The sequence below is a fragment of the Rhipicephalus microplus genome, chromosome X (assembly GCF_043290135.1).
Source record: "Rhipicephalus microplus isolate Deutch F79 chromosome X, USDA_Rmic, whole genome shotgun sequence".
In the NCBI taxonomy this organism is placed as follows: domain Eukaryota; kingdom Metazoa; phylum Arthropoda; class Arachnida; order Ixodida; family Ixodidae; genus Rhipicephalus; species Rhipicephalus microplus.
Window position 1 is genome coordinate 202,673 of NC_134710.1, and position 19,450 is coordinate 222,122.

The following is a 19,450-nucleotide window of genomic DNA, read 5'->3' on the forward strand; positions in this document are numbered from 1 at the left end:
AACGGCCGACGGTCTGCAAAAACTGAACTTGTCCATGTTGCACGTTTGAAGCGCTTTATTCCTCGAGAGACTGTTTGACTCGCCCAGTAGTCTTCGTCTGCGCGGAAATGCTACCACATGTGTAATTCAGGTATGTGCACCTGAGTAGCGGGGAACATGGTGGTAGGTGAAGAAGAGGACGTTCGGTTGGTGGCAAGAGCTCGCTGCTGCGCGTTCACTGCGGTATACCGTCGAGTCGACCGTTACGTCTGCTTCAAATAAACCCCTCGTAGACGTAACAATATGTTTAATGCCATTTAGTACATTTTGGTAAATACACCACAGTCACCTTTCTTCAATGATATACGTAAGTCTCAAATTGTAATTTATGTCATTGTTCAACATTTTATACATTAACAGAAGTCACCATTTTTTCAGTGATTTTTTGCTGTCACCCTACATGGACGAAGTTTTTTTTTCTTCTTATAAATTCGCTTACTTCCCAATTACAAGAAAAAAACAAAACAGGTGCCTATCTGTTTTTTTATCTCTGAAAGGAATTTATATTAGTTAGTTTATTGCTTACAAGGGCGTCATTTCGCGCCGGAAAATGAGGCACGCGTAGGCAGGAAAACCTGCGGGGCGCAAACCACACGTACTACATACCTAGGCGTCGAACACTTGTTTATGGACAACTATCGATAGTATGATCGTATGCAGCTGTATGAGGAATGAGTAGAGCCATACAGGTTCTTTCAATTTTATTCGTGTTGCTCAAGCAGGAACGACTCACTTTTGCATTTTGCAATCACGATCAGGATCTCAATCGAAATTACATCGTGTGGCAAGGTTCTGTTTGTCATCGTGTAACACTTGCATGGCTTAACCGGGACAGAGAATCGGCCTCGTTGACCAATAAAATGGCTGAAATGCCACTTATTAATGTAGTATCGTAAGGGCGAAGAATAAGACGATGCATGGCCAGAACAAGAAGGAACAATGTTTATTCACGAGGCTGCTGTCTTGGTTTTAATACCCTGGCCCGAGGCCGGAGCATGCGCCGTGGCGAGGGGTGGAGGCACGTGTTATCGGTATGTTCTTCGGCGCGTGCACCTGATAATCTACGATATATCACTTCCTCCCCTCTGAGCTAAAACCTATCCGGCGGCTTGCGGGCACGGGTGGAGCGTCGGAGTGGGAGTGGTTCTGCCGTGGACCTTGGACTTGCTGGCTCGATGCCACCGCCAGACGCTTCCTCACCAGGCTCGGACAGACCGGCCTGAAGGGCTTCGCTGCTAGTTGACTGGATGCCGCTGGATGAGAGTGGCAATTGCTCCATGGCCATTGGCGTTTCGCACGGTTCTTTCTTAATCGGTGTCGACGAGTCGCGTGGTCGTACTTGATCGACGTGTCTACGTTGCACCCCCCTTGGCGTGTTAACGGTTAACAATCGCTTGCCTTCGACTGTTGTCACGGTTCCGGGTAGCCACCTTTGACCTAGTTGACTGTACTGTCGACTCCACACCTCCCTTCCTGGTGCAAACTCTTTCTTTCCAGAGTTCGGAACTCCGTTGACGGTAGCCTCCCTCTTCGCCTCGTCTTCCTCTGCCAGGTAGGTGCTCAGGCGGGTCCGTGGTTGGAATCCAAAAAGCCTTTCCGCGGGCGAGTGCTCCTCTCGGGTCGGTGTTGTCCTGTAACGCAACAAAAATTTGGCAAGCCGACTTTGCAGCGTTCCCACCCGATTTTTCATCAGGCCCTCCTTGATGGTGCGTACGGCCCGTTCCGCCAAACCGTTGGATTGCGGGTAGTATGGGGCCGTCGTTACGTGGCGCACCCCATTTTCCCGGAAGAACCGCGCTGTCTCTGCACTGGTGAATTGTGGACCATTATCCGACACGACAGTCCGTGGTATGCCAAATCGCGCGAAAATGCACCTAAGTGTGTCTACCGTAGTCGCTGCTGTCGCCGTCTTCAAGGGCACTGCTTCGATCCACTTAGTCTCGGCGTCGACGAGGACGAAGATCATATGCCCTTCCACGGGACCAGCAAAATCCACGTGTAGGCGGTACCACCGTCTGTTGTTCTTTGGCCAGTTTGCCGGGACCTGCGCTGGGGGCATGGGCAAACACTGCACGCATTGGGGACACCGTTTTGCAAGCATTTCAATTTCACCGTCTAGCCCTGGGTACCAGAAAATTGAGCGCGCGAGGTTCTTCATTGCCGTCATACCTGGGTGCGTATCGTGCAACTCTTTCAAAACAAATTGCCGGGCAGCTGTAGGCAGAACCACACGGTGGCCCCAGTAGAGTATCCCGTTACTCACGGCCAATTCATGCCTCCGTGCAAAATACGGTTGGTACTGCTGTTCCTCTGAACCGAGACGCCTTGGCCAGCCTTGCAAGATCCAAGTCTTCACTTGCTGAAGTACGTCATCTTTGCTGGTGTGGTCTGAAATACTCTGCGCAGACAAAACAAAATCATCCATAGCCTGCGCATGCAGGACATATTCGGCTAGTTCATTTTCCCAGCCATTATCGCGAACCGGTAATGGCAACCGGCTTAGAGCGTCGGCATTTGCATTTAGCTCTCCTTTTCTGTATTCCAAGTCGTATTGATAAGCTGCTAAGAGCAGCGCCCAACGTTGAATGCGGGCCGCTGCCATTTGCGGAATGGGTTTATCTGGACCTAGCAAACCAGTCAGAGGCTTGTGATCGGTCACCAGAGTGAACTTGTTGCCAAACAAATAATCTCGAAATTTCACAACGCCGAAGACCAGCGCTAGTGCCTCCTTTTCCAATTGTGAATAATTACGTTCCGCCGACGTTAGAGTTCTCGAGCGGAACGCTATGGCATGATCCACTCCTTGTATGCGGTGCGACAAAACTGCGCCTATACCCTCGACCGACGCATCACACTCAAGCCGCAAGGGTTTTTGGGGGTCGTAATGCACAAGAAAGTTCGCCCTTCTCATGGCGCGCTTGGTTTCTTGGAATGCTGTTCTCTGTGCGGGCCCCCAACACCACAGTGCTCCTTTAGACAAGAGTCGGTGTAACGGGGCCAAAGTGGACGACAAGTTCGGTAGAAATTTGGAATAGTATGTGACCAGTCCTAAGAATGATTTAAGCTGGCTTACCGAAGTCGGTGGCGGTGCCGCTAGCACTGCTTCCAAATTGTCCTGCAGTGGGTGGAGGCCTTTTGCATCGATTCGGTGCCCTAGAAATACCACTTCTTTCTCCCGGAAGTGGCACTTCTCCTTGTTCAGTGTTAGGCCGTTCGCCCGAAGTCGTTCGAACACTTGCCGCAGTATCGTTGTGTCATACTCTTTTTCTGCTACAATAATGTCGTCCAGGTAAACTTTCACCCCTGGTATACCCTGCAGCACGGCTTCTATGCGCCGCTGAAACAGCGCAGGCGCTGAGGCAATGCCAAAAGCCAAGCGGTTGTAGCAGAAGAGGCCTTTGTGTGTATTCAACACAGTTATCTTCTTAGCATCATCATCCAGGGAAAGCTGGTTGTATGCGTTTCGTAAGTCGAGTGTGCTGAACACTTCGCCTCCTGATAGCGCCGCAAAGATGTCGTCAATTTTCGGAAGCGGGTACTGCTCTGTTCTTGTCGCTGGATTAACTGTTAGCTTAAAGTCCCCACACAGCCGGATGTCTCCGTTCTTCTTTACTACGGGCACGACCGGTGTTGCCCATCCAGCCACGCTCACTGGGGACAGCACGCCCACTTCCACCAGTCGGTCAATTTCGGCGGAGACTTGTGCTCTCATGGCATACGGGACTGTCCGAGCCTTCAGAAATCGAGGTTGCGCACTTTCCTTGAGGTACAGCTTCACCGGTGGTCCCTTACAGCATCCGAGGTTCTCAAAGAGGTCCGGAAACTCGTCAAGAAGTGCGGTTAGCTGGCTGTCGGCGTGAACAACATTCACCGAAGACGACGTGCCTTCTACTAGCAACATGCCTGCTTTGCGAAATTCCTCTATCGTGTCCCTTCCGCACAAAAGGGGCCCTCGATGGTCCACTACTATCAGCGAACTGCTCACCGTTACTGGTCCAAGCTGTACCTGCATGTCTACCTTGCCAACGACCGGCAACGGTCCCAGCAAACATGAAAGGCGTAGTGGAGTTTTTTGCAGAGCCGGCCACCACTTCCGATGCTTCTTGTACAAGCTTTTGGGAATCACGCTTACTGGTGATCCAGTATCGACAATCATTCGCAGCCTACGGCCTTCCCACGTTAAGGTGCGCTCGATTGGCTGCACCAAGTGCTTATTGGCGGAACTGTGTGCAACGAGAGCATACAACCTCTCTTCTTCGCTTTCACATTCGGTTCCGTCGACAGCGAACGTTCCTAACCTGGGGGTGTGGGGTCTTTTGCAAGCCCTAGCAAGATGCCCTCTTTTACCACATTGATGGCATATGGATCTGCGATGTCGACAGGACGCCGTTGCATGTGCCCCTTTGCATCTGTCGCATGAAAGGCTGCAATTCTTCCTCCACTGTCTGCCTTGTTGCTGTATCACGTTGACGCCGCCACCTTCGGTCCGGGCGTATGAAGTACGCATGCCCCGAGCGTCTTCGTTCGCTTTCTCAGAAGCTAAGGCGAATTCTTCGGCTTCTTCACGAGTCAAGTTCTTGCGGCCCAGCAGGCACCGGCGCGTTTCCTCATCCCGAATCCCACAAACGATTCGGTCCCGCAACATACGGTCCAGTGTCGCCCCGAAATTACAATTTACGGCCAGTCTTCTCAGTTCAGCAATGTAGTCCCGGACGCTTTCTTGCTCATTTTGTTTTCGCATAAAGAAAGAATAGCTCGCTGCTATTTCGTTTGCCTGAGGGTTGAAATGTTCTTCCAAGCATTTCACAATGTCATCGTACGTCAAGGAGTTGATGGCGACCCCCGGCTGGTGCCCTTGCAATATCCGGACGACACTGTCGCTCAACGATGAAACCAGTAGGGCCCGGCGTTTCGCTACGTCGGTAATATCGTTGCCCTCAAAGTAGGCTTCCAACCGGACACGATACGTGCTCCAGCTACTCACGGCGTCGTCGACGGCAGGGGGTCGGGATCCCATTCTTCTGGTCTCGGCGTCGGAGTGCAATTAACCGGATCCCATCCTCGTCGCCACTGTAGTATCGTAAGGGCGAAGAATAAGACGATGCATGGCCAGAACAAGAAGGAACAATGTTTATTCACGAGGCTGCTGTCTTGGTTTTAATACCCTGGCCCGAGGCCGGAGCATGCGTCATGGCGAGGGGTGGAGGCACGTGTTATCGGTATGTTCTTCGGCGCGTGCACCTGATAATCTACGATATATCAATTGATACATTCGATGAGCACGCGGCAAAACAGTCAAAAGTAAGGTGCCAGTCAAAGCACAGTGAAAAAACATACTTTCATGCTCAGTAAATTTTGTACAACGAACGCTGCCACCTCACAAAAAAAAAAATTAAATATTAGCAAACACAAAAGTAACGCTGAAGCACGTAGTGACAGTGCAAATATGATCTCTAGTTCAAGGGACACTATAGTGCAAGTTCAAGCGCTACAAACACCGTCCGCGTTCATCAAGAACATGAGCAACGATAAGCTCAATCACAGTACCCACGCCCACTACAAGGACACCGCAATCAGCGCATAGCTCATCCCACACACGCACGCATGCACACACGTCTCACGCCTGGAGAACCATGAGGTTGCCGCCACAGCACGCCACACGCGAAAAAAATATGTCTAGAGAACCAGATTTAACTGTGCACAGAACCTCAGGTTGCCTGACCCACCATTCTCCAAAAGCCATAGCTTTGTACGGATCCAGGTCAAGTTGGGTGAAAATAGCGTTTGCGCTATTTTTACCGGGTCGTGAAATTGATGGAGTGGAAGCTCCCGCAATGCCTTCCCAGCAGAAGTGAAGCCACCTTTTGCCACTGCCTAGATGGCGGAAACATGCTTTTTTCTGATAGTGCCCACTTGAAGATGAAGTGGCTTTGATATGTTATGTAAATTCTACGTTAGTTCTATATTAAAAAAAAGTTGTTCCCGACGAAACAACACACAGCAACGAGTACGGGTGACTGAATCTTCAACGAACTTTGCCTCCGATTACAGGCTCACTAAGGAAAAGTAGTTACTGTACGACGCACTTGGAGCACTATGTCACCCGACAAAGTTCACCCATTAAACTCGTTGGGCGTGCGAGGGAAACGCTTCGTTTTTATTCGCTGAACGTTAATACTTATTTAAACCCCTAGTAAGATGGCCGCCACATCCGCCAATTTGCCAGAGGAACAATTTCACTTTCGCGCAATCATTTCCACTCCAGCAACTTTTTAAATCCTGCCTACCTAACATTCCCATGGTCGCTGAACGCTCGCAGCGCCAGAGTGCCCTCTAGGTAATTTTGGGAAACTCTATGCCTGTATGTGCATTCAACGTTCTAAATACATAACACTATTTCAGTATTTTGTATAACGTTGGCGTATTTGTGTTTTATTTAGAATTTTATTGTGTGTTTTAGCAAAAGAGTAAAACAAGGACAGCTTTGGATCACCAGTTTTTTCACCACTCCGTGTTTTGCACAAAAAATATGACGATAATATTTATACTGTTGGCCACTATGGAACGACAAGTTAAAACAAGTTGCAGTGCGCGTTTTCTCCATGAATGCGTGTATGGTGCGCGCGCTTCACAATACGCGTTATGTGTGCCACAAATACGATTTTTTCGCCGTGTGAACATCTTCAATGACAGCTGACTTGCTTGTTACAGTGTGCTTTGCAGACAGCTAAAGAGGTAGCGATGGATGACAGTTGGGACGACCCCGAAGGTGATGATCTGATAGCAAAACTTGAGTGTGACGGTGTCCCCGACTCAAGACCTCCTCTTTATAAGTATCGAAATGGTCGGGTATATGTGTCAGATTTGTCCAGTCAAATGTACTGCGAGCAGAAACTGTTGTACACGCTCATCGGAGTACCTCGTTTGAAAGAAATGGGCTATGACGTTGAAGAAGGTGAGAGCCCGCAAGTCACTCGTGGTTCGGATATCCACATGGCAAGACAGCTCGAAGTTCAAGATGTGGTTACTGTGCACACAGAGACGCGCGAGGACAACATTGCCGTCCTATTCATGAATTTGCTGCAGTCTGTTCGCTCTTTACTCTGTGGTGAGCCAATTGCCCGAGAAGTGCCTGTGTTTGGGAGAGTCCTTTACGGCGACATCTTTGTCAACGGAGTCGTAGATGAAGTGCGTTGCGATAGAGATACTCTTCAAGTCGACATCGTTGAATTGAAAACGATAAGGAGCACGAGACTACCAAGCGCACAGGTTCGCCGCTCGCATAGGTTACAAGTTATGTTGTATCACCATCTGTTAAGTAACCTTGTTCAAGGAAATGTGGACGTTAATGATATCGAAAAAGGCTTTCGCGTGAACATGGATGTGAAGTTGAGCTCAGTGGTGCTTGAGTTGTTGCCGCTGGAAGAGCGGCATATGAACTCCCTTAGTCATCTGGTGCCGTTCGTATTGAGTGCTGTTCAAGGGTTACCTCTCCCCAGCCAATTACTTGTGGAGTATTTCAGTCAGGAAACCAACAACACGCTGCGTTTTGAAGGTGTTGAGTATAATCAGAAGTGGTTGATGGGTACTCTGCAGGAGTTGTTTCCATTCTGGACTGGCGAGAGGCCTGCAGAAGGAGTTCATGACATCGAAGATGCATGGAAGTGTAAATGTTGCCCATTTCAAAGTATTTGTGAATGGCGTCAGGCCAAAGAAGCTGAATGTATTAAGCGCAATTCGAGGTGCTTTGTGCAAACTAAATAAAATGGTTGCAGCTGCATGTGAACTTTTCTCTATTCCATTGCCGCCTATTATTTGTTACATTGTATTTCCTGTTCAATAATTTCGTCTAGTACGGTTTTATCAGTAGTGTCGCAACGTGCAAATTAGCAAAATCGGTTGGTGCCTCCAATGTGCCCTAGTGGCGAGTGAACAAGTTAGTTAAGTTGTTAAAGTCATTGCTCTTGGCATTGATCTAATCTCGTATAAGACTGTTAGAGTTGGCTTCTCCGGAAAAAGCACATTTGTTTTGCTAAGCACTATGCTATGTATTAACTTGCTGATATAGTACCCATACTTCACCCAACCTTGCACAAAGCTAAAGCAAAATGACAGTCAAATTGAGAAAAACTAACTTTTGTGGCGTATTTATTATATTAGAACTCTCGGTCTCGATAATTCATGCAACACAATCTTTCTTTTTTAGTCGAGTGGTACCCGTAACTAAATGAAAGCCAGAAACTACTGCATTTAAGTTTGTCAGTAGGGTGAGGGAAACAAACATACACCTCACGGAGTCGTTCAACAGCAGGATCATGTTCAACAGCAGGATATACTTAAGAAAATGTGGATCAAAATCCTGTGTTCATCAGTTTGTTGTCACATTGCATATTGTAAGTGAAATCGATGAAAAGCAAATTGTGCAATTATGGTCATATTCTCTCAATAATTAAAATTCCTGAACCTCGATACAAAGGCACGGAAGTATCTCACTTGTCACATTAAAATTTATTCTGCATCATTAACATTGTTTTATGTCAACATCAGATATGTAAGTTGATCTCTTGACATATGTGGATTGATGTGTTTATCCCTCAACGATTTACTGCACGTCTGAAACACGGGAAGAGGCTTTTTTTTATAGATTTTATTGCAAACAGTGAAAACATTTTTTTATTGTAAACTTTCTGAGATCTCCAAGGCCACAAATTCGTACATTCTAATTTATCTTGGGTAACTGTTGGAATTGTGCTTTGTGTATGATTTCTTACGACTTTCTTGACAAAGTATGGGAAAACTCAGTTGAAGCATGCACTACGCATTTTTCTTTGGCATTAGTTACTTGTACCCACTATAAATGTAGTTGGCAAAAACTATATTAAAATTATAGCATTTGCACATATTGTTTCATGTCTTAATAAAGTGTTGGTGTGTGTCAGTGATTACCTAAGTTGCCAATACATCACAGTTTGGCTCTAACATTTGTATAGATGGGCCATTTCTGTGATATTGCCATGAAAGTGAGCTTTATTACCATTTTTTTCCATGGGGCAGTCGTACAGCTGTAGCGCATTCAGTGTTACCAGGGTGTCGCACTGTTTTTGCCCACTGCTGAACCTAAAATCCCCCCCCCATTGTGTTTTTCAAAGAATCATGTCTATAATATCAGGGTCTATTTTTAAAATTTGTACTTAATTTCACCATGGCCTATAAATAGACCTCGGTGTTTTGGGATAAATCTGATAAAAACTTGCCAGTAAAATTTTGACATTTCAGATTTGTCCGAATGACTCAGATTTTAAATGGCCATTTTTATTGTTCGAAGGGCCTTTTCAAAGCTGAAAATCATCGCTGGAATGGAGCACACTTCCATACTAAGCAGCAACCTTGTAAAGTATGCCTGTATCCGTTACAAGCTTTAAAGGGCCCCTGCAGCACTTTTTGTGCATGGTCAGAAAACAGTGCCGATCAGCAGTAGAGGCTCCCCAGAACGTGAGAGCGAAATATTATAGCGCAGCACGCAGCCTGCCATACACAATAATTTATCAAAATCACCTGAAGATTGCTTTCTCTTCTCTCGATGAATGACAGAGGAAATTCAAAAATAACTCGTAGTAGCCACCTATCTGCCATAGGCTGATTTCAATGTGGCGCTTCATCGTTACAAGGATTGCCGCGGGAAGCCGCGACTTCTCCACGCGTGTGGACGCGATCATGCTGAAAAAGCCGCATATTCTAAAAAAAAAAAGAAAAGAAAAAAATGCTTGAGGTCACCAGGCACGCGTGAGGTATTTCCTATGCCCATGCGATCCTTCCCTGCTTAGCTTCCAGCGCTTTCATCGGCACGAGAGAAGAGGGGAACGTGATTGCAGCCTGTGACAAGTCATTGCAACTCGGCTCGTACTGGACGAATTCTTGAAATTTTTGCGGGATTGAATTCTTGAGGCAATAACCTCTTTTAGTAAATCTGTTTTATAGTTACTTAAAAAAGTGTTTCAGGGCACCTTTAAGGTGGTAATACGAGCAAACATAGGCGTTTTGTTATCATGTAGTTGTAGTCGTGTGTATACGAGTCTGAGCATTCAAAACTTCCACACTTCTAAGATACACTTAGTGTATCTTAGTACATATCTAATTTAATCTAAGATTTTAGAGTATTGAAAGTTATAATAACAACATATGCCTTATCAAGAAGATGAGGTAGGCTGGGGGAAAAGCTGACAAGCAGCTTGACTAGCTCATGCCCCCAAAAGTACACTTTGGAAAGTTTACAGCAGTGCACATCAACAGCCTTCTTATCAGAGTAAATGAATAGCAAGTGAAAATAAAAGAATTGATCAGCAATAATGCAACACATTTTTATTGAAAAAATTAAATAATATAATTGCAGCAACAATGCTGTGGCAATGTTGCATTAGTAGGCAGGGCCCAACAAAAGACCACAAAAAGTTAACGGGCCATACATAGCTGTATGTCAGATATAAATATTAGTACGATTAGTGAAAAAAAAAAGCTGGAGTGGTATCTTACACTGGAACAACAATTTTCAAGTGTTTAGCTATAATTTTGCCCTTGATTTGCCAGCATTGGATACAGTTTTGTTGGCCGAGCCTACATTAAATTTTTATGTTATCACTGTGTATAATAGCCTTTGCTAATTACTGTAAGGCTGATTATGCTTATCTCATGCATTGGATTTGGGAGGTCTGTTTCACTGCTTGATAACTGAATTCAAAAATGGTTAACAGCTTTTTTTTGTCTTACTTTTTGGTCACTGCTGCCGATTTATCATTGCACCCTTTTGCAACTAATATGTCTGAACCTGTTTCATGGGAACCACTTTCATATGTTCACTTATATTTTCCCACAGGGAGGTTCCTTATGGTCTGTCCTTTTGAACTTCATTTTCTGTCACTTTCAGCATCATACATCACCAAGATTGTTTTTACTGTTTTAGGCCACACAAGTTACTTCTGTAATGTGTTAAGATGGGCTAGTTTGTTTAAATTCAGTGAAGTGGGCTTAAAAGCTACAGTTAAGACACAAAAAGACATACGTGCCAACTCTTCCATTTCACTCAGGAGGCTCCTTATTTCTTATCCGTCTTCCCGATTGTATGATCGCAATCAAAAACTTTTCCGTAATCTACATCGACCCAATTTCAGTAAAACAAAAGCCGGGGCCTAAAACAACATGAACAATAACACAAAGGTTTGCTGGCCACTGCTGTTTGCTGTCATTCATGCATGCTCTCCTCCTTGTACCGGAAACACAAAATCACGCATATACGTGTACACAGGGTTCCGTTCAGAGGGGGTGAAGGTCCACCGCAGCCCCCCCTCTCTATTAAATCAAATGTATGAGGCAGCTTTTGCGCCCCCACTGTTGGGTGGCTAGGAGGGCACACTGCCCCCTAGTCAATGTAGGAAGCAGATTTTGCGCCCCCCTCTTAGGTGACTAGGGGGGCGGCCGCCTCTTCTGCCCCCCTCGTGCGCACGCCTATGATTGCGCACACAACCTGAACACTGACACTGGTGGGCATGTCTTCAATTTTATGGCCCAGTTCGTAGAGGGCATAGTAACCGTAGAGAGGTTGAGACGCTTCTATAGTAACCGTATTTAAGTCAAGCCACAGACCTTCTTTAAATGTTTCACAAGCGTAATTTTCTTTACTTTAATGCCTTTCAGAACGTGTTGTCTATTTATGTTTCTCGTGTGTGCTTTCTTGTGAACATGCTTTCTCGTGTGTGCTTTCTTGTGAGCCGCCCTTTACTTTTGCCTTATTAAAGTTTGTTTCTTATATCCTCTTTAAGTATGTACTGTGATAGCAAAAACTTACAGGTTCCTTTTTGTATTCATCTACGACTTGAAAGTTGAAGCCCTCTTCTTTTTCATCTAAATTGATACACTTATCATCCACCACTCCCTCTCGAAAACGTTTCGCACCTACGGTAGATTTGCACTGCCTCCAGAATCGAACGCATTGCAATCTTTCTGCCCTCCCTTGACCAAGCGTTTATCTCATGTGATGACGCCATAGTGACGGCACGGTGACGCCATGATGAAGACGCAAATTTTTCTTATCTGTCATGTCTTCATGACGTCACATGGTACTCTCATCATGTCATGATTTTTTTTTTGCATCACTCATGTTGCCATGAACAACATCGCCGACACACGACGCCAATGCCGACAGTGAATTTTCTCGTTTGCTAAAGCATCTAAGAATTTTTCTTTCACAATCATTACTGATCTTAGAGTTCCTGTTATTCAGTATGTGTTATCTGTACTGGGCTGTAAGGTTTGAACCTAACAATTATTTTACCCCTCTTTGTTTAGTAACCAGTGTGCCTGCGTACAAACCTATCTTGTTCCTGAATGTATAAAAATCGATTGATTGACTGATTGACAAAGGCAGGGTTCCAAATGTGTGACTTCTTTTTCAAAAATAGCCATATGCAGAAACCAAAACTGAGCTGAATTCTAAATGAGCGTTAAGTGCGTCTTAAATATTTTTAACTTCTAAAACAGATTGAATTTAAAAGGTCAATTCCTAATTGTAACAGGAACTTTAGAAAATGAGCCAAATCCTGAATTTCTTTCAATCAAACTGAGCCACATTCATTGAACAAGCGCTGTGTCAGAAGCAGTGACTAAAATAACCACCATGGTCTCATCCACTGCATTTCACTTGTGTCCTGGGTCTGTGCTATCGTATTATGCTACTCAGTTAGTTTTCTTTTTTTTTTCTTAGGTTGAGTTGGCACTCACTGAAGTACATAATGTTGTAGGGCAAAATTCAGATATACAGAGTAAGAGGCCAGTTTTGCTACTTTTTTGTGGCTCTAAGTGTTTCCCTTCGAATTTAGCGCTTCTTTTGTACCAAGATGATATATTTTTAATGAAAGGCACATGAGATGAAGGTACGGGGCATAGATCTGTTCTTTGATGAAGAAGAGATCCGAAACGACATGGTGCATACAACGAGCTCAAAAGAAGAAGAGCTGGAGCACTTTTCAAGGTCTTCAATATATGCCAAGAAGAAGAAAGGGCTACTGACAGTACAGAATAGTGGACCTTTTGCCAGGAAGGACCACTCGCTCTTCAAGTCTACTCATCACCATTACGCCCGACGGAATCACACGAATAGAGTTAATTTTATCGCAAAATACTGCTATACCGTATATTCTAATCGTTTTAGACTTCTTTTACGAGATAAATCATGCCCAAAGGAAATGTTTGAATCCAAATACAAATTTTACTCCGGAATACTGAGGACAGTGGTCTATGTAGACACGAGCTGCAATAAAGATTTCAGGTATTTGGCGTACATCACAGGGTAGCAAGCTGGTCTGAAAACTGGCTAACATCACTGTCCTTCTTCCTTCCTTCCTGGGGTACACATGAACACATTTGCGAAAAAGTGTCTGAGCAGGCCCCACTATGTTGTCAGTACCGAAAAGTGCTACATTTCAGTTAAAGGTACTTGGCTCGTTTCGGAAAAACAAAAAGTTGTATTTGAACGTACATGGAGAGATTCATATTCCAGGCTAATACGCTGAAAGATAATACTTCAGTACTAGTATTGGTGCGGCACATATCTAGGTTGTATACTCAAGTATCCCACCAAGTTTAAGTGTTTTCTGCTTAACCTATGAATGATAATTATGCAATGTTTTGTGCACGTTCACATGATGTAATATGCTGCCATATATACAGGGTGTTTAAAGAAATGTGCCCAATATTCTTCAAAAATTACAGATAGTAGGTATCTGCGTGCTATTTGCGACATTTCCTTGCCTGTGGCACAAAACATCTTTAAATGCGTACAAAGATAATTACGGCAGTATTTATAAAAATTAACTTTTTAAGCAGGGGTGATGGCCAGTTCAGTCAAATGGGTGAATTCAACCCCTTCCTATGAATAGTCTATAGCCACTTTGAAATTTTGGAATAGCGGCTACTGGTAATCACCGCGGAGCAAGGCAATAAATCGAATTCAACTGGAGAAACTGAAACTTATACAGCAAACAGCGCATCTAACGTTCACTTCGACGACGCCCTCAGTGACGGTACTGTTTCCCTTGCCGTTATCAACCGTCCATTAGACACTTTGCTTCGAGGCCACTTATTGACGCTCACTTATTATACGCGAAGCATCTCTTCGACTAGTCTGTGTAACCCTGTCCCTCCGCACCGAGGCGGTGCCGAGTAGGCCACGCCTTCCCTTGCAGTGCGCGCGCGTGGCGTCACTCTCTCCCTAATCTGTCGCCGCCTGTCATCTGACTCACTTTACCGTCGCCTGTAGGCAGACAGAAATTAGGTGCCTTCTTCCTTTTCCTCATAAACCACTAACAACAACAACTTTACCCTCTGCACCGCTCGAGCCCACTCCTCACGTCAGCATCAGCTCCTCAACCGCGCCACCTCTCTCCATCTTTTGGTGAAAAGAAGCCGCAAGTAGGCGCACTCGCGCGCTGTCGTCTAGCTCGGCCGTGGTCCCGCAGCGCCGGCAACGTGGACAGCGCACCGCAAGTGGTCTGGTGTACCCCTGCTTGCAGCGCGGCGCGATCACGCCAACGAGCGAGACACTGCTGCGGCATGCTTCCCGCTAGAGTGCGCGTACCTTTCCCGGCCGTCGCCGGCGTTAGGGATTACCGAAGTCGATCGCGTTCGCGTAGTTGGCGTCGCGCCTGGAACACCGACGAGGGGCGAGCCAGGGAAGCCGTACGCAAGCGTCGGCAGTGGAAGACCAACGACACCGACGAGGTGCGAGTCGGGAACGCCAAGCACGTTCGAGAATATACCAAAGCAATCTCGAAGAAGCTGCTTCTTCCCACAATGGGTGTATTTGAAAACATAGTTGCATAACCACATGTAGTGACATGACTTCCATATGTGCACTCTTGTCATCTTTTTTTTTTTTGCTAATAAAAAGTTGTGAGTATATATAGCACGTCGTCATTTACTTTCTTGAGGTTATTGGTTTATTTATTTTTTTGCGCTAATATGCGTATCAGTCTGTCATGCGCCACCAACCAGCCCAGCAACTCGCTCTTTTAAAGACACGTAGTCATTTACAACCCATTATATTTTCAGCATACCAGACAACACCTAGTTGAGAAGACCCTTTCTAGAAATCACCTTGATCCATTTTTCACCAACCTCGGTCACTGAAAACTCATGAAAAGTGACATCAGAGGTCTTCCCCTGCCTTGATTCGCAGAAAGGCACGCAGCACACCACCATCGTGATGGTTCATTTGCACCAAGAAACCTCGCTTCGCTGGTGTAAAAACTGCACCTACCTGCACGCTTCTGTCGCAGCTCGACACGAAGAGACGGTGGCAAAAGATCGTCATTATACTTTTAAGTGTATTCAAAAAGAGGCTTTTATTCATTTTTTCAATCATCTAGAGTGTATGCATGCGTAAACATTGCTGCTTTTCTCCCAGTGTCGCGCGAGCAAATGACAAAGAAGAAAAAAAAAAGCGCGGCGGCCTATGTTTTGGCCGTCAGCAACCGGTGCGGATGCTAGGGGCCTTAGGATGAGGTAAGTTGTAGCGCCACAGAGTGCATAGCGGCAGGCGCCAGTACCAGAAAGGGCGTGCTGGCGCTTCGCTCGCTGGACAGGTCAGTACAATACAGTAGGTCGTGCACGAAATAATAGTTTGTTATACGGCCGCTCAGGTGTTCTGTGGGCCGCTGTTCTACCATCGCTGTCGTAACCGGCTGAGTCCCCGCTTGATCATGAGCACTGTAAGGTTCGCCTTCTCTTATTGAGGGCTTCACGAATGTGCACTATACCTGCCAATAGCTTCGCCTTTTTCTTTGTCTGGTCACGCTCTCACAACCGCGTTGCCCAAGGGGCGTAGTTCAGAGCGCAACATGTGAAGCGCCCTGACTTTGTTCTTTACCTAAGTGCGAGGAATATTTTATAGACTGCTGGGACCATAATAGTAGTACGCTATGGCAAATCTAGATATGTTTCCGCCTCTGTGTGGCACACTTAAGCACAACCGTGCGTTTCGAGTACCATGGTACAGAAGTGTGTGAGTGCGCGCATTGAATAAGTTGGGCGTGCCTTGCACAGGTAGTACACGACAACGAGGCTACAAAGGTGTGGGAGCAGCCGCTCACAACTGCCGACATGCGAGCCCGGGCTGCGGAATGGTCGCTGGCCGATGACTCTAGGGTGAGAATTGTTTTTAATATTCGTAAGGTGTTTCGCTAAGACCTATTCACAATCTACATCAGCAAGATTAGACTTCTGTTTGTCGCCGTTTTCCACACCTGGGTGAAAAAAATTGGCCCCGTATCTCCATATTAATCTGCAAATGTCGTTGAAAGACGATAATCTTGCGTCTGGAGAATGTGAACAAAACAATTATTTGATGTTCTGCGCAAGAAAACTGGTGAATGGTATTCTGGAGGCGCTGCGTTAGAGTGCCTCGAGCGTGCAGCGGAAGCGAACGAGCGCATCAAGTCGCGACATGGATGGATGGATGGATGGATATGGCTCTACCCTTTAGATCGGGTGGTGGCTAGCGCCACCAAGCCGTAATACTTAATGAACCAAAAACTAGATTTAACTAGATTTATTTTTTTTTTCTTTAAAGAGTGAGTTTGAGGATTCGTACTTTGCAGTGAAGGGTTTAATTTTCACTCGTGCCTTGACTTTAGCCACCAATCAGATAACCTCCTTCTAGGTAAGTCTACCCACTTAAAGTCTATTTTGCCCTCCAAGTCCCTAAACCCCAGTGCTTTGAAAAACTCTGCGCCATCATCCTGAACTATAGGGTGAAGCCCTTTACAGAACATTATCAAGTGTTCGGCAGTTTCTTCTTCCTCTCCACACACACTGCATACTGTGTCTACCCCTTCGTATTTGGCCTGATATGTCTTGGTTCGCAGTACTCCCGTCCTGGCCTCAAACAGTAGAAAACTACCCCGAGTATTATCATAGATCCTTTTTTTGGCAATTTCCTGCTTAAAAGTTCGATAGATCTCTAGTGCGGACTCCTTAATCATGCCCATTCTCCACATGTCAGTCTCCGTTTCCTTCACGTGAGACATAAGCGCCATCTGGCAGTTTTCTTAGAAAAAAAAGCGCGTTGCTCTGAGGTGGATGTGCGCGTCCATCTCGGGTGATAAGATGTATAACGCAAGGCGACGGGTAGGTGTCACCACGGTCTCGTCTTAGCAAAGCGTTGGAAAGGAGTACTCACCTTTTCATGCAAGCGTAGCATGGTCAGTGCAGCGTGATAAGCGCTACGGTCCTTAAAATTACTTATGTATGCTTTCTCTTGTAAAAGACGCACATGCAGAATATATACGTGTTGTTATGGAGCCCCAGACATGCGCAATGATTGCTTTTTGATTGACAATTGCACAAGTATGAACGCTGAACCTTGAGCAGCATTGGTGGGCACTGCAGATGGGGTCAGCCGTTTCAAGTACCCGATGCTGTTAAAAGTGGACAAACACACAAATGTACAGACAGACATATCAAAATTCGTTTCGAAGGTCCCCAAGAAAGACTATCATCTTTAATAATGCAGCCGGTTAAATAACGGCAGTCGTCAGTGGATTCTAGCGAGAGCCAGTTATCTGATGGGGCACGCGTGTCCCTTAAGAAACTGTCGGGTAGCGGTCTGCAGCGGGCCTTCGTACTAATGGAACCTTATGAGGCTGTGGTGCATACAAGCGGAGAAGCTTGGTGCTGAAGGTTGGCTCTATTTATTGGAAACATTGCAGCTTGTGTGGTTGCTGTGAAGCATCTTGAGTGCCTTATTGAAGAGGTGGCAAACTCTTGCACATTCCGTAGGTTTTGTACGTGGCCATCTAAAAGCATTATATATACACTCTTTGCAAATTAAGTAATTGCTACATTATTCATGTAGTCTTTCCACAACTTATGTTTCTACGTGCCGCTGGTTTGTCACATTTCGCCATAGTGAGCAAATAGTGGGGAACTTCAGCATAATGCTGTGTGCCTTAATGTAAAGTCAAATTTTCCCTTGAAAACAACAGCTATAATTCAGGCCAGGATTATTCCTAGAAGAAACAATTGTTTAAAATGTCATTTGCAGAGTAACTGTCAGACATCCCGTCATCATCAGCAGCCAAGTCCGCTCCACCTACAAAGTTCCATGTCCAAGAGACTTAAGGATCACAAGGTCTCACGACCCTGTCCCTCCAAGCAAGGATAAAAAAACAGCATCTTGCGTACTTGGGCATCAAGTGTCTCACAAGAGGCAATAGACACAAATCTGGCACCTATGATTCCGGAAGAGCAGTGTAGCTCCCTGGGGTGCACAAGGAAAACTAAGAAACAGACAATAGGGCCCAAAGAAGGCCTTGCTGCCTAAGCTACCACTTAAACAGCAGTCACTTCTTTTTCGTCCACATAGCTCTTCTTTTCTTTCAATATGGAAATACGAGTTGGGCAAAAGGACTGCTTGAAAACCTCTATGATGGCACAAACATTCACCTTAAGTGCTGTGTGTACAAGAAACACTTAAATCCAAAAACGCCAATTTTCTACATTCCTATCCATATACCGCAAGCACCAAGATGATGCTGTGGTGTCATATGGTGGCACGGCCATCATAGTCGCAGAGTAGCATGTACTCATCTACCACTACAAACGCACCTTGAGGCAGCTGAGGCTATTTGAGCAGTTCTGAACAAACTCGTCATTTGCTCTCTCTACATACCTCCACTCCAGAGTCTTGAAAAACATGAATTCCAGTTCTTAATAGATGCCCCGCCGCGGTGGTCTAGTGGCTAAGGTACTCGGCTGCTGACCCGCAGGTCGCGGGTTCGAATCCCGGCTGCGGCGGCTGCATTTCCGATGGAGGCGGAAATGTTGTAGGCCCGTGTGCTCAGATTTGGGTGCACGTTAAAGAATCCCAAGTGGTCGAAATTTCCGGGGCCCTCCACTACGGCGTCTCTCATAATCACATGGTGGTTTTGGGACGTTAAACCCCACAAATCAATCAATCAGTTCTTAATAGATGAATTACCTTAATCTTATCTCATCCTTGGGGACATGAATGCACATAATGGTGCATGGGGCGATTCTCATTGCGACACACGTGGTCGCCTAATAGAGCAGTTCCTCATTTCATCTGGCACGTGTCTATTGAATAGTAAAGAGCCAACAGCCTCTTCAACAAAATCTACTCTTCCATATACCTCAGCATTGTATCTCTATCGCTTCTACCCCTACTCAAACACAAATTAATTGTTAATCAATTTGGAAGTGAGCACTTCCTATAGTTCTGAGCTCACTGCTATCAAATGAATGTCCTAGGCTTCTAAATGGCTCACAGACAAAGCCGATTGGGAACAGTTTCATAAGATTACTCGTTGGACTGACATATTATGTTTAAGCATAGATGCAGCTG

The 19,450-nt window shown here is 45.7% G+C and overlaps 2 protein-coding genes across 12 annotated transcripts in view; both read left to right on the top strand.

Annotated features, from left to right (window-relative positions):
- The first annotated feature begins 6,587 nt into the window (after positions 1-6,587).
- LOC119175607 (exonuclease V) lies at positions 6,588-7,819 on the top strand. Its single transcript, XM_037426508.2, has one exon. It carries the CDS (start codon positions 6,781-6,783, stop codon positions 7,801-7,803), a length of 1,023 nt encoding a protein of 340 aa, XP_037282405.2. The 5' UTR covers positions 6,588-6,780; the 3' UTR covers positions 7,804-7,819.
- Positions 7,820-15,651: 7,832 nt separating this feature from the next.
- LOC119175608 (uncharacterized) overlaps positions 15,652-19,450 on the top strand; it is a 497,980-nt gene continuing 494,181 nt past the window's right edge. For 10 of the 11 annotated variants that reach the window (XM_075881644.1, XM_075881647.1, XM_075881652.1 and 7 more), the window contains exons 1-2: positions 15,653-15,797; positions 16,132-16,233. In XM_075881644.1, the coding sequence (XP_075737759.1) occupies positions 15,789-15,797; positions 16,132-16,233 (111 nt within the window). In that variant the 5' untranslated portion in view covers positions 15,653-15,788. Of the gene's footprint in view, positions 15,798-16,131; positions 16,234-19,450 lie in introns of all 11 variants that reach the window. The other variant, XM_075881653.1, reaches the window with a different exon arrangement.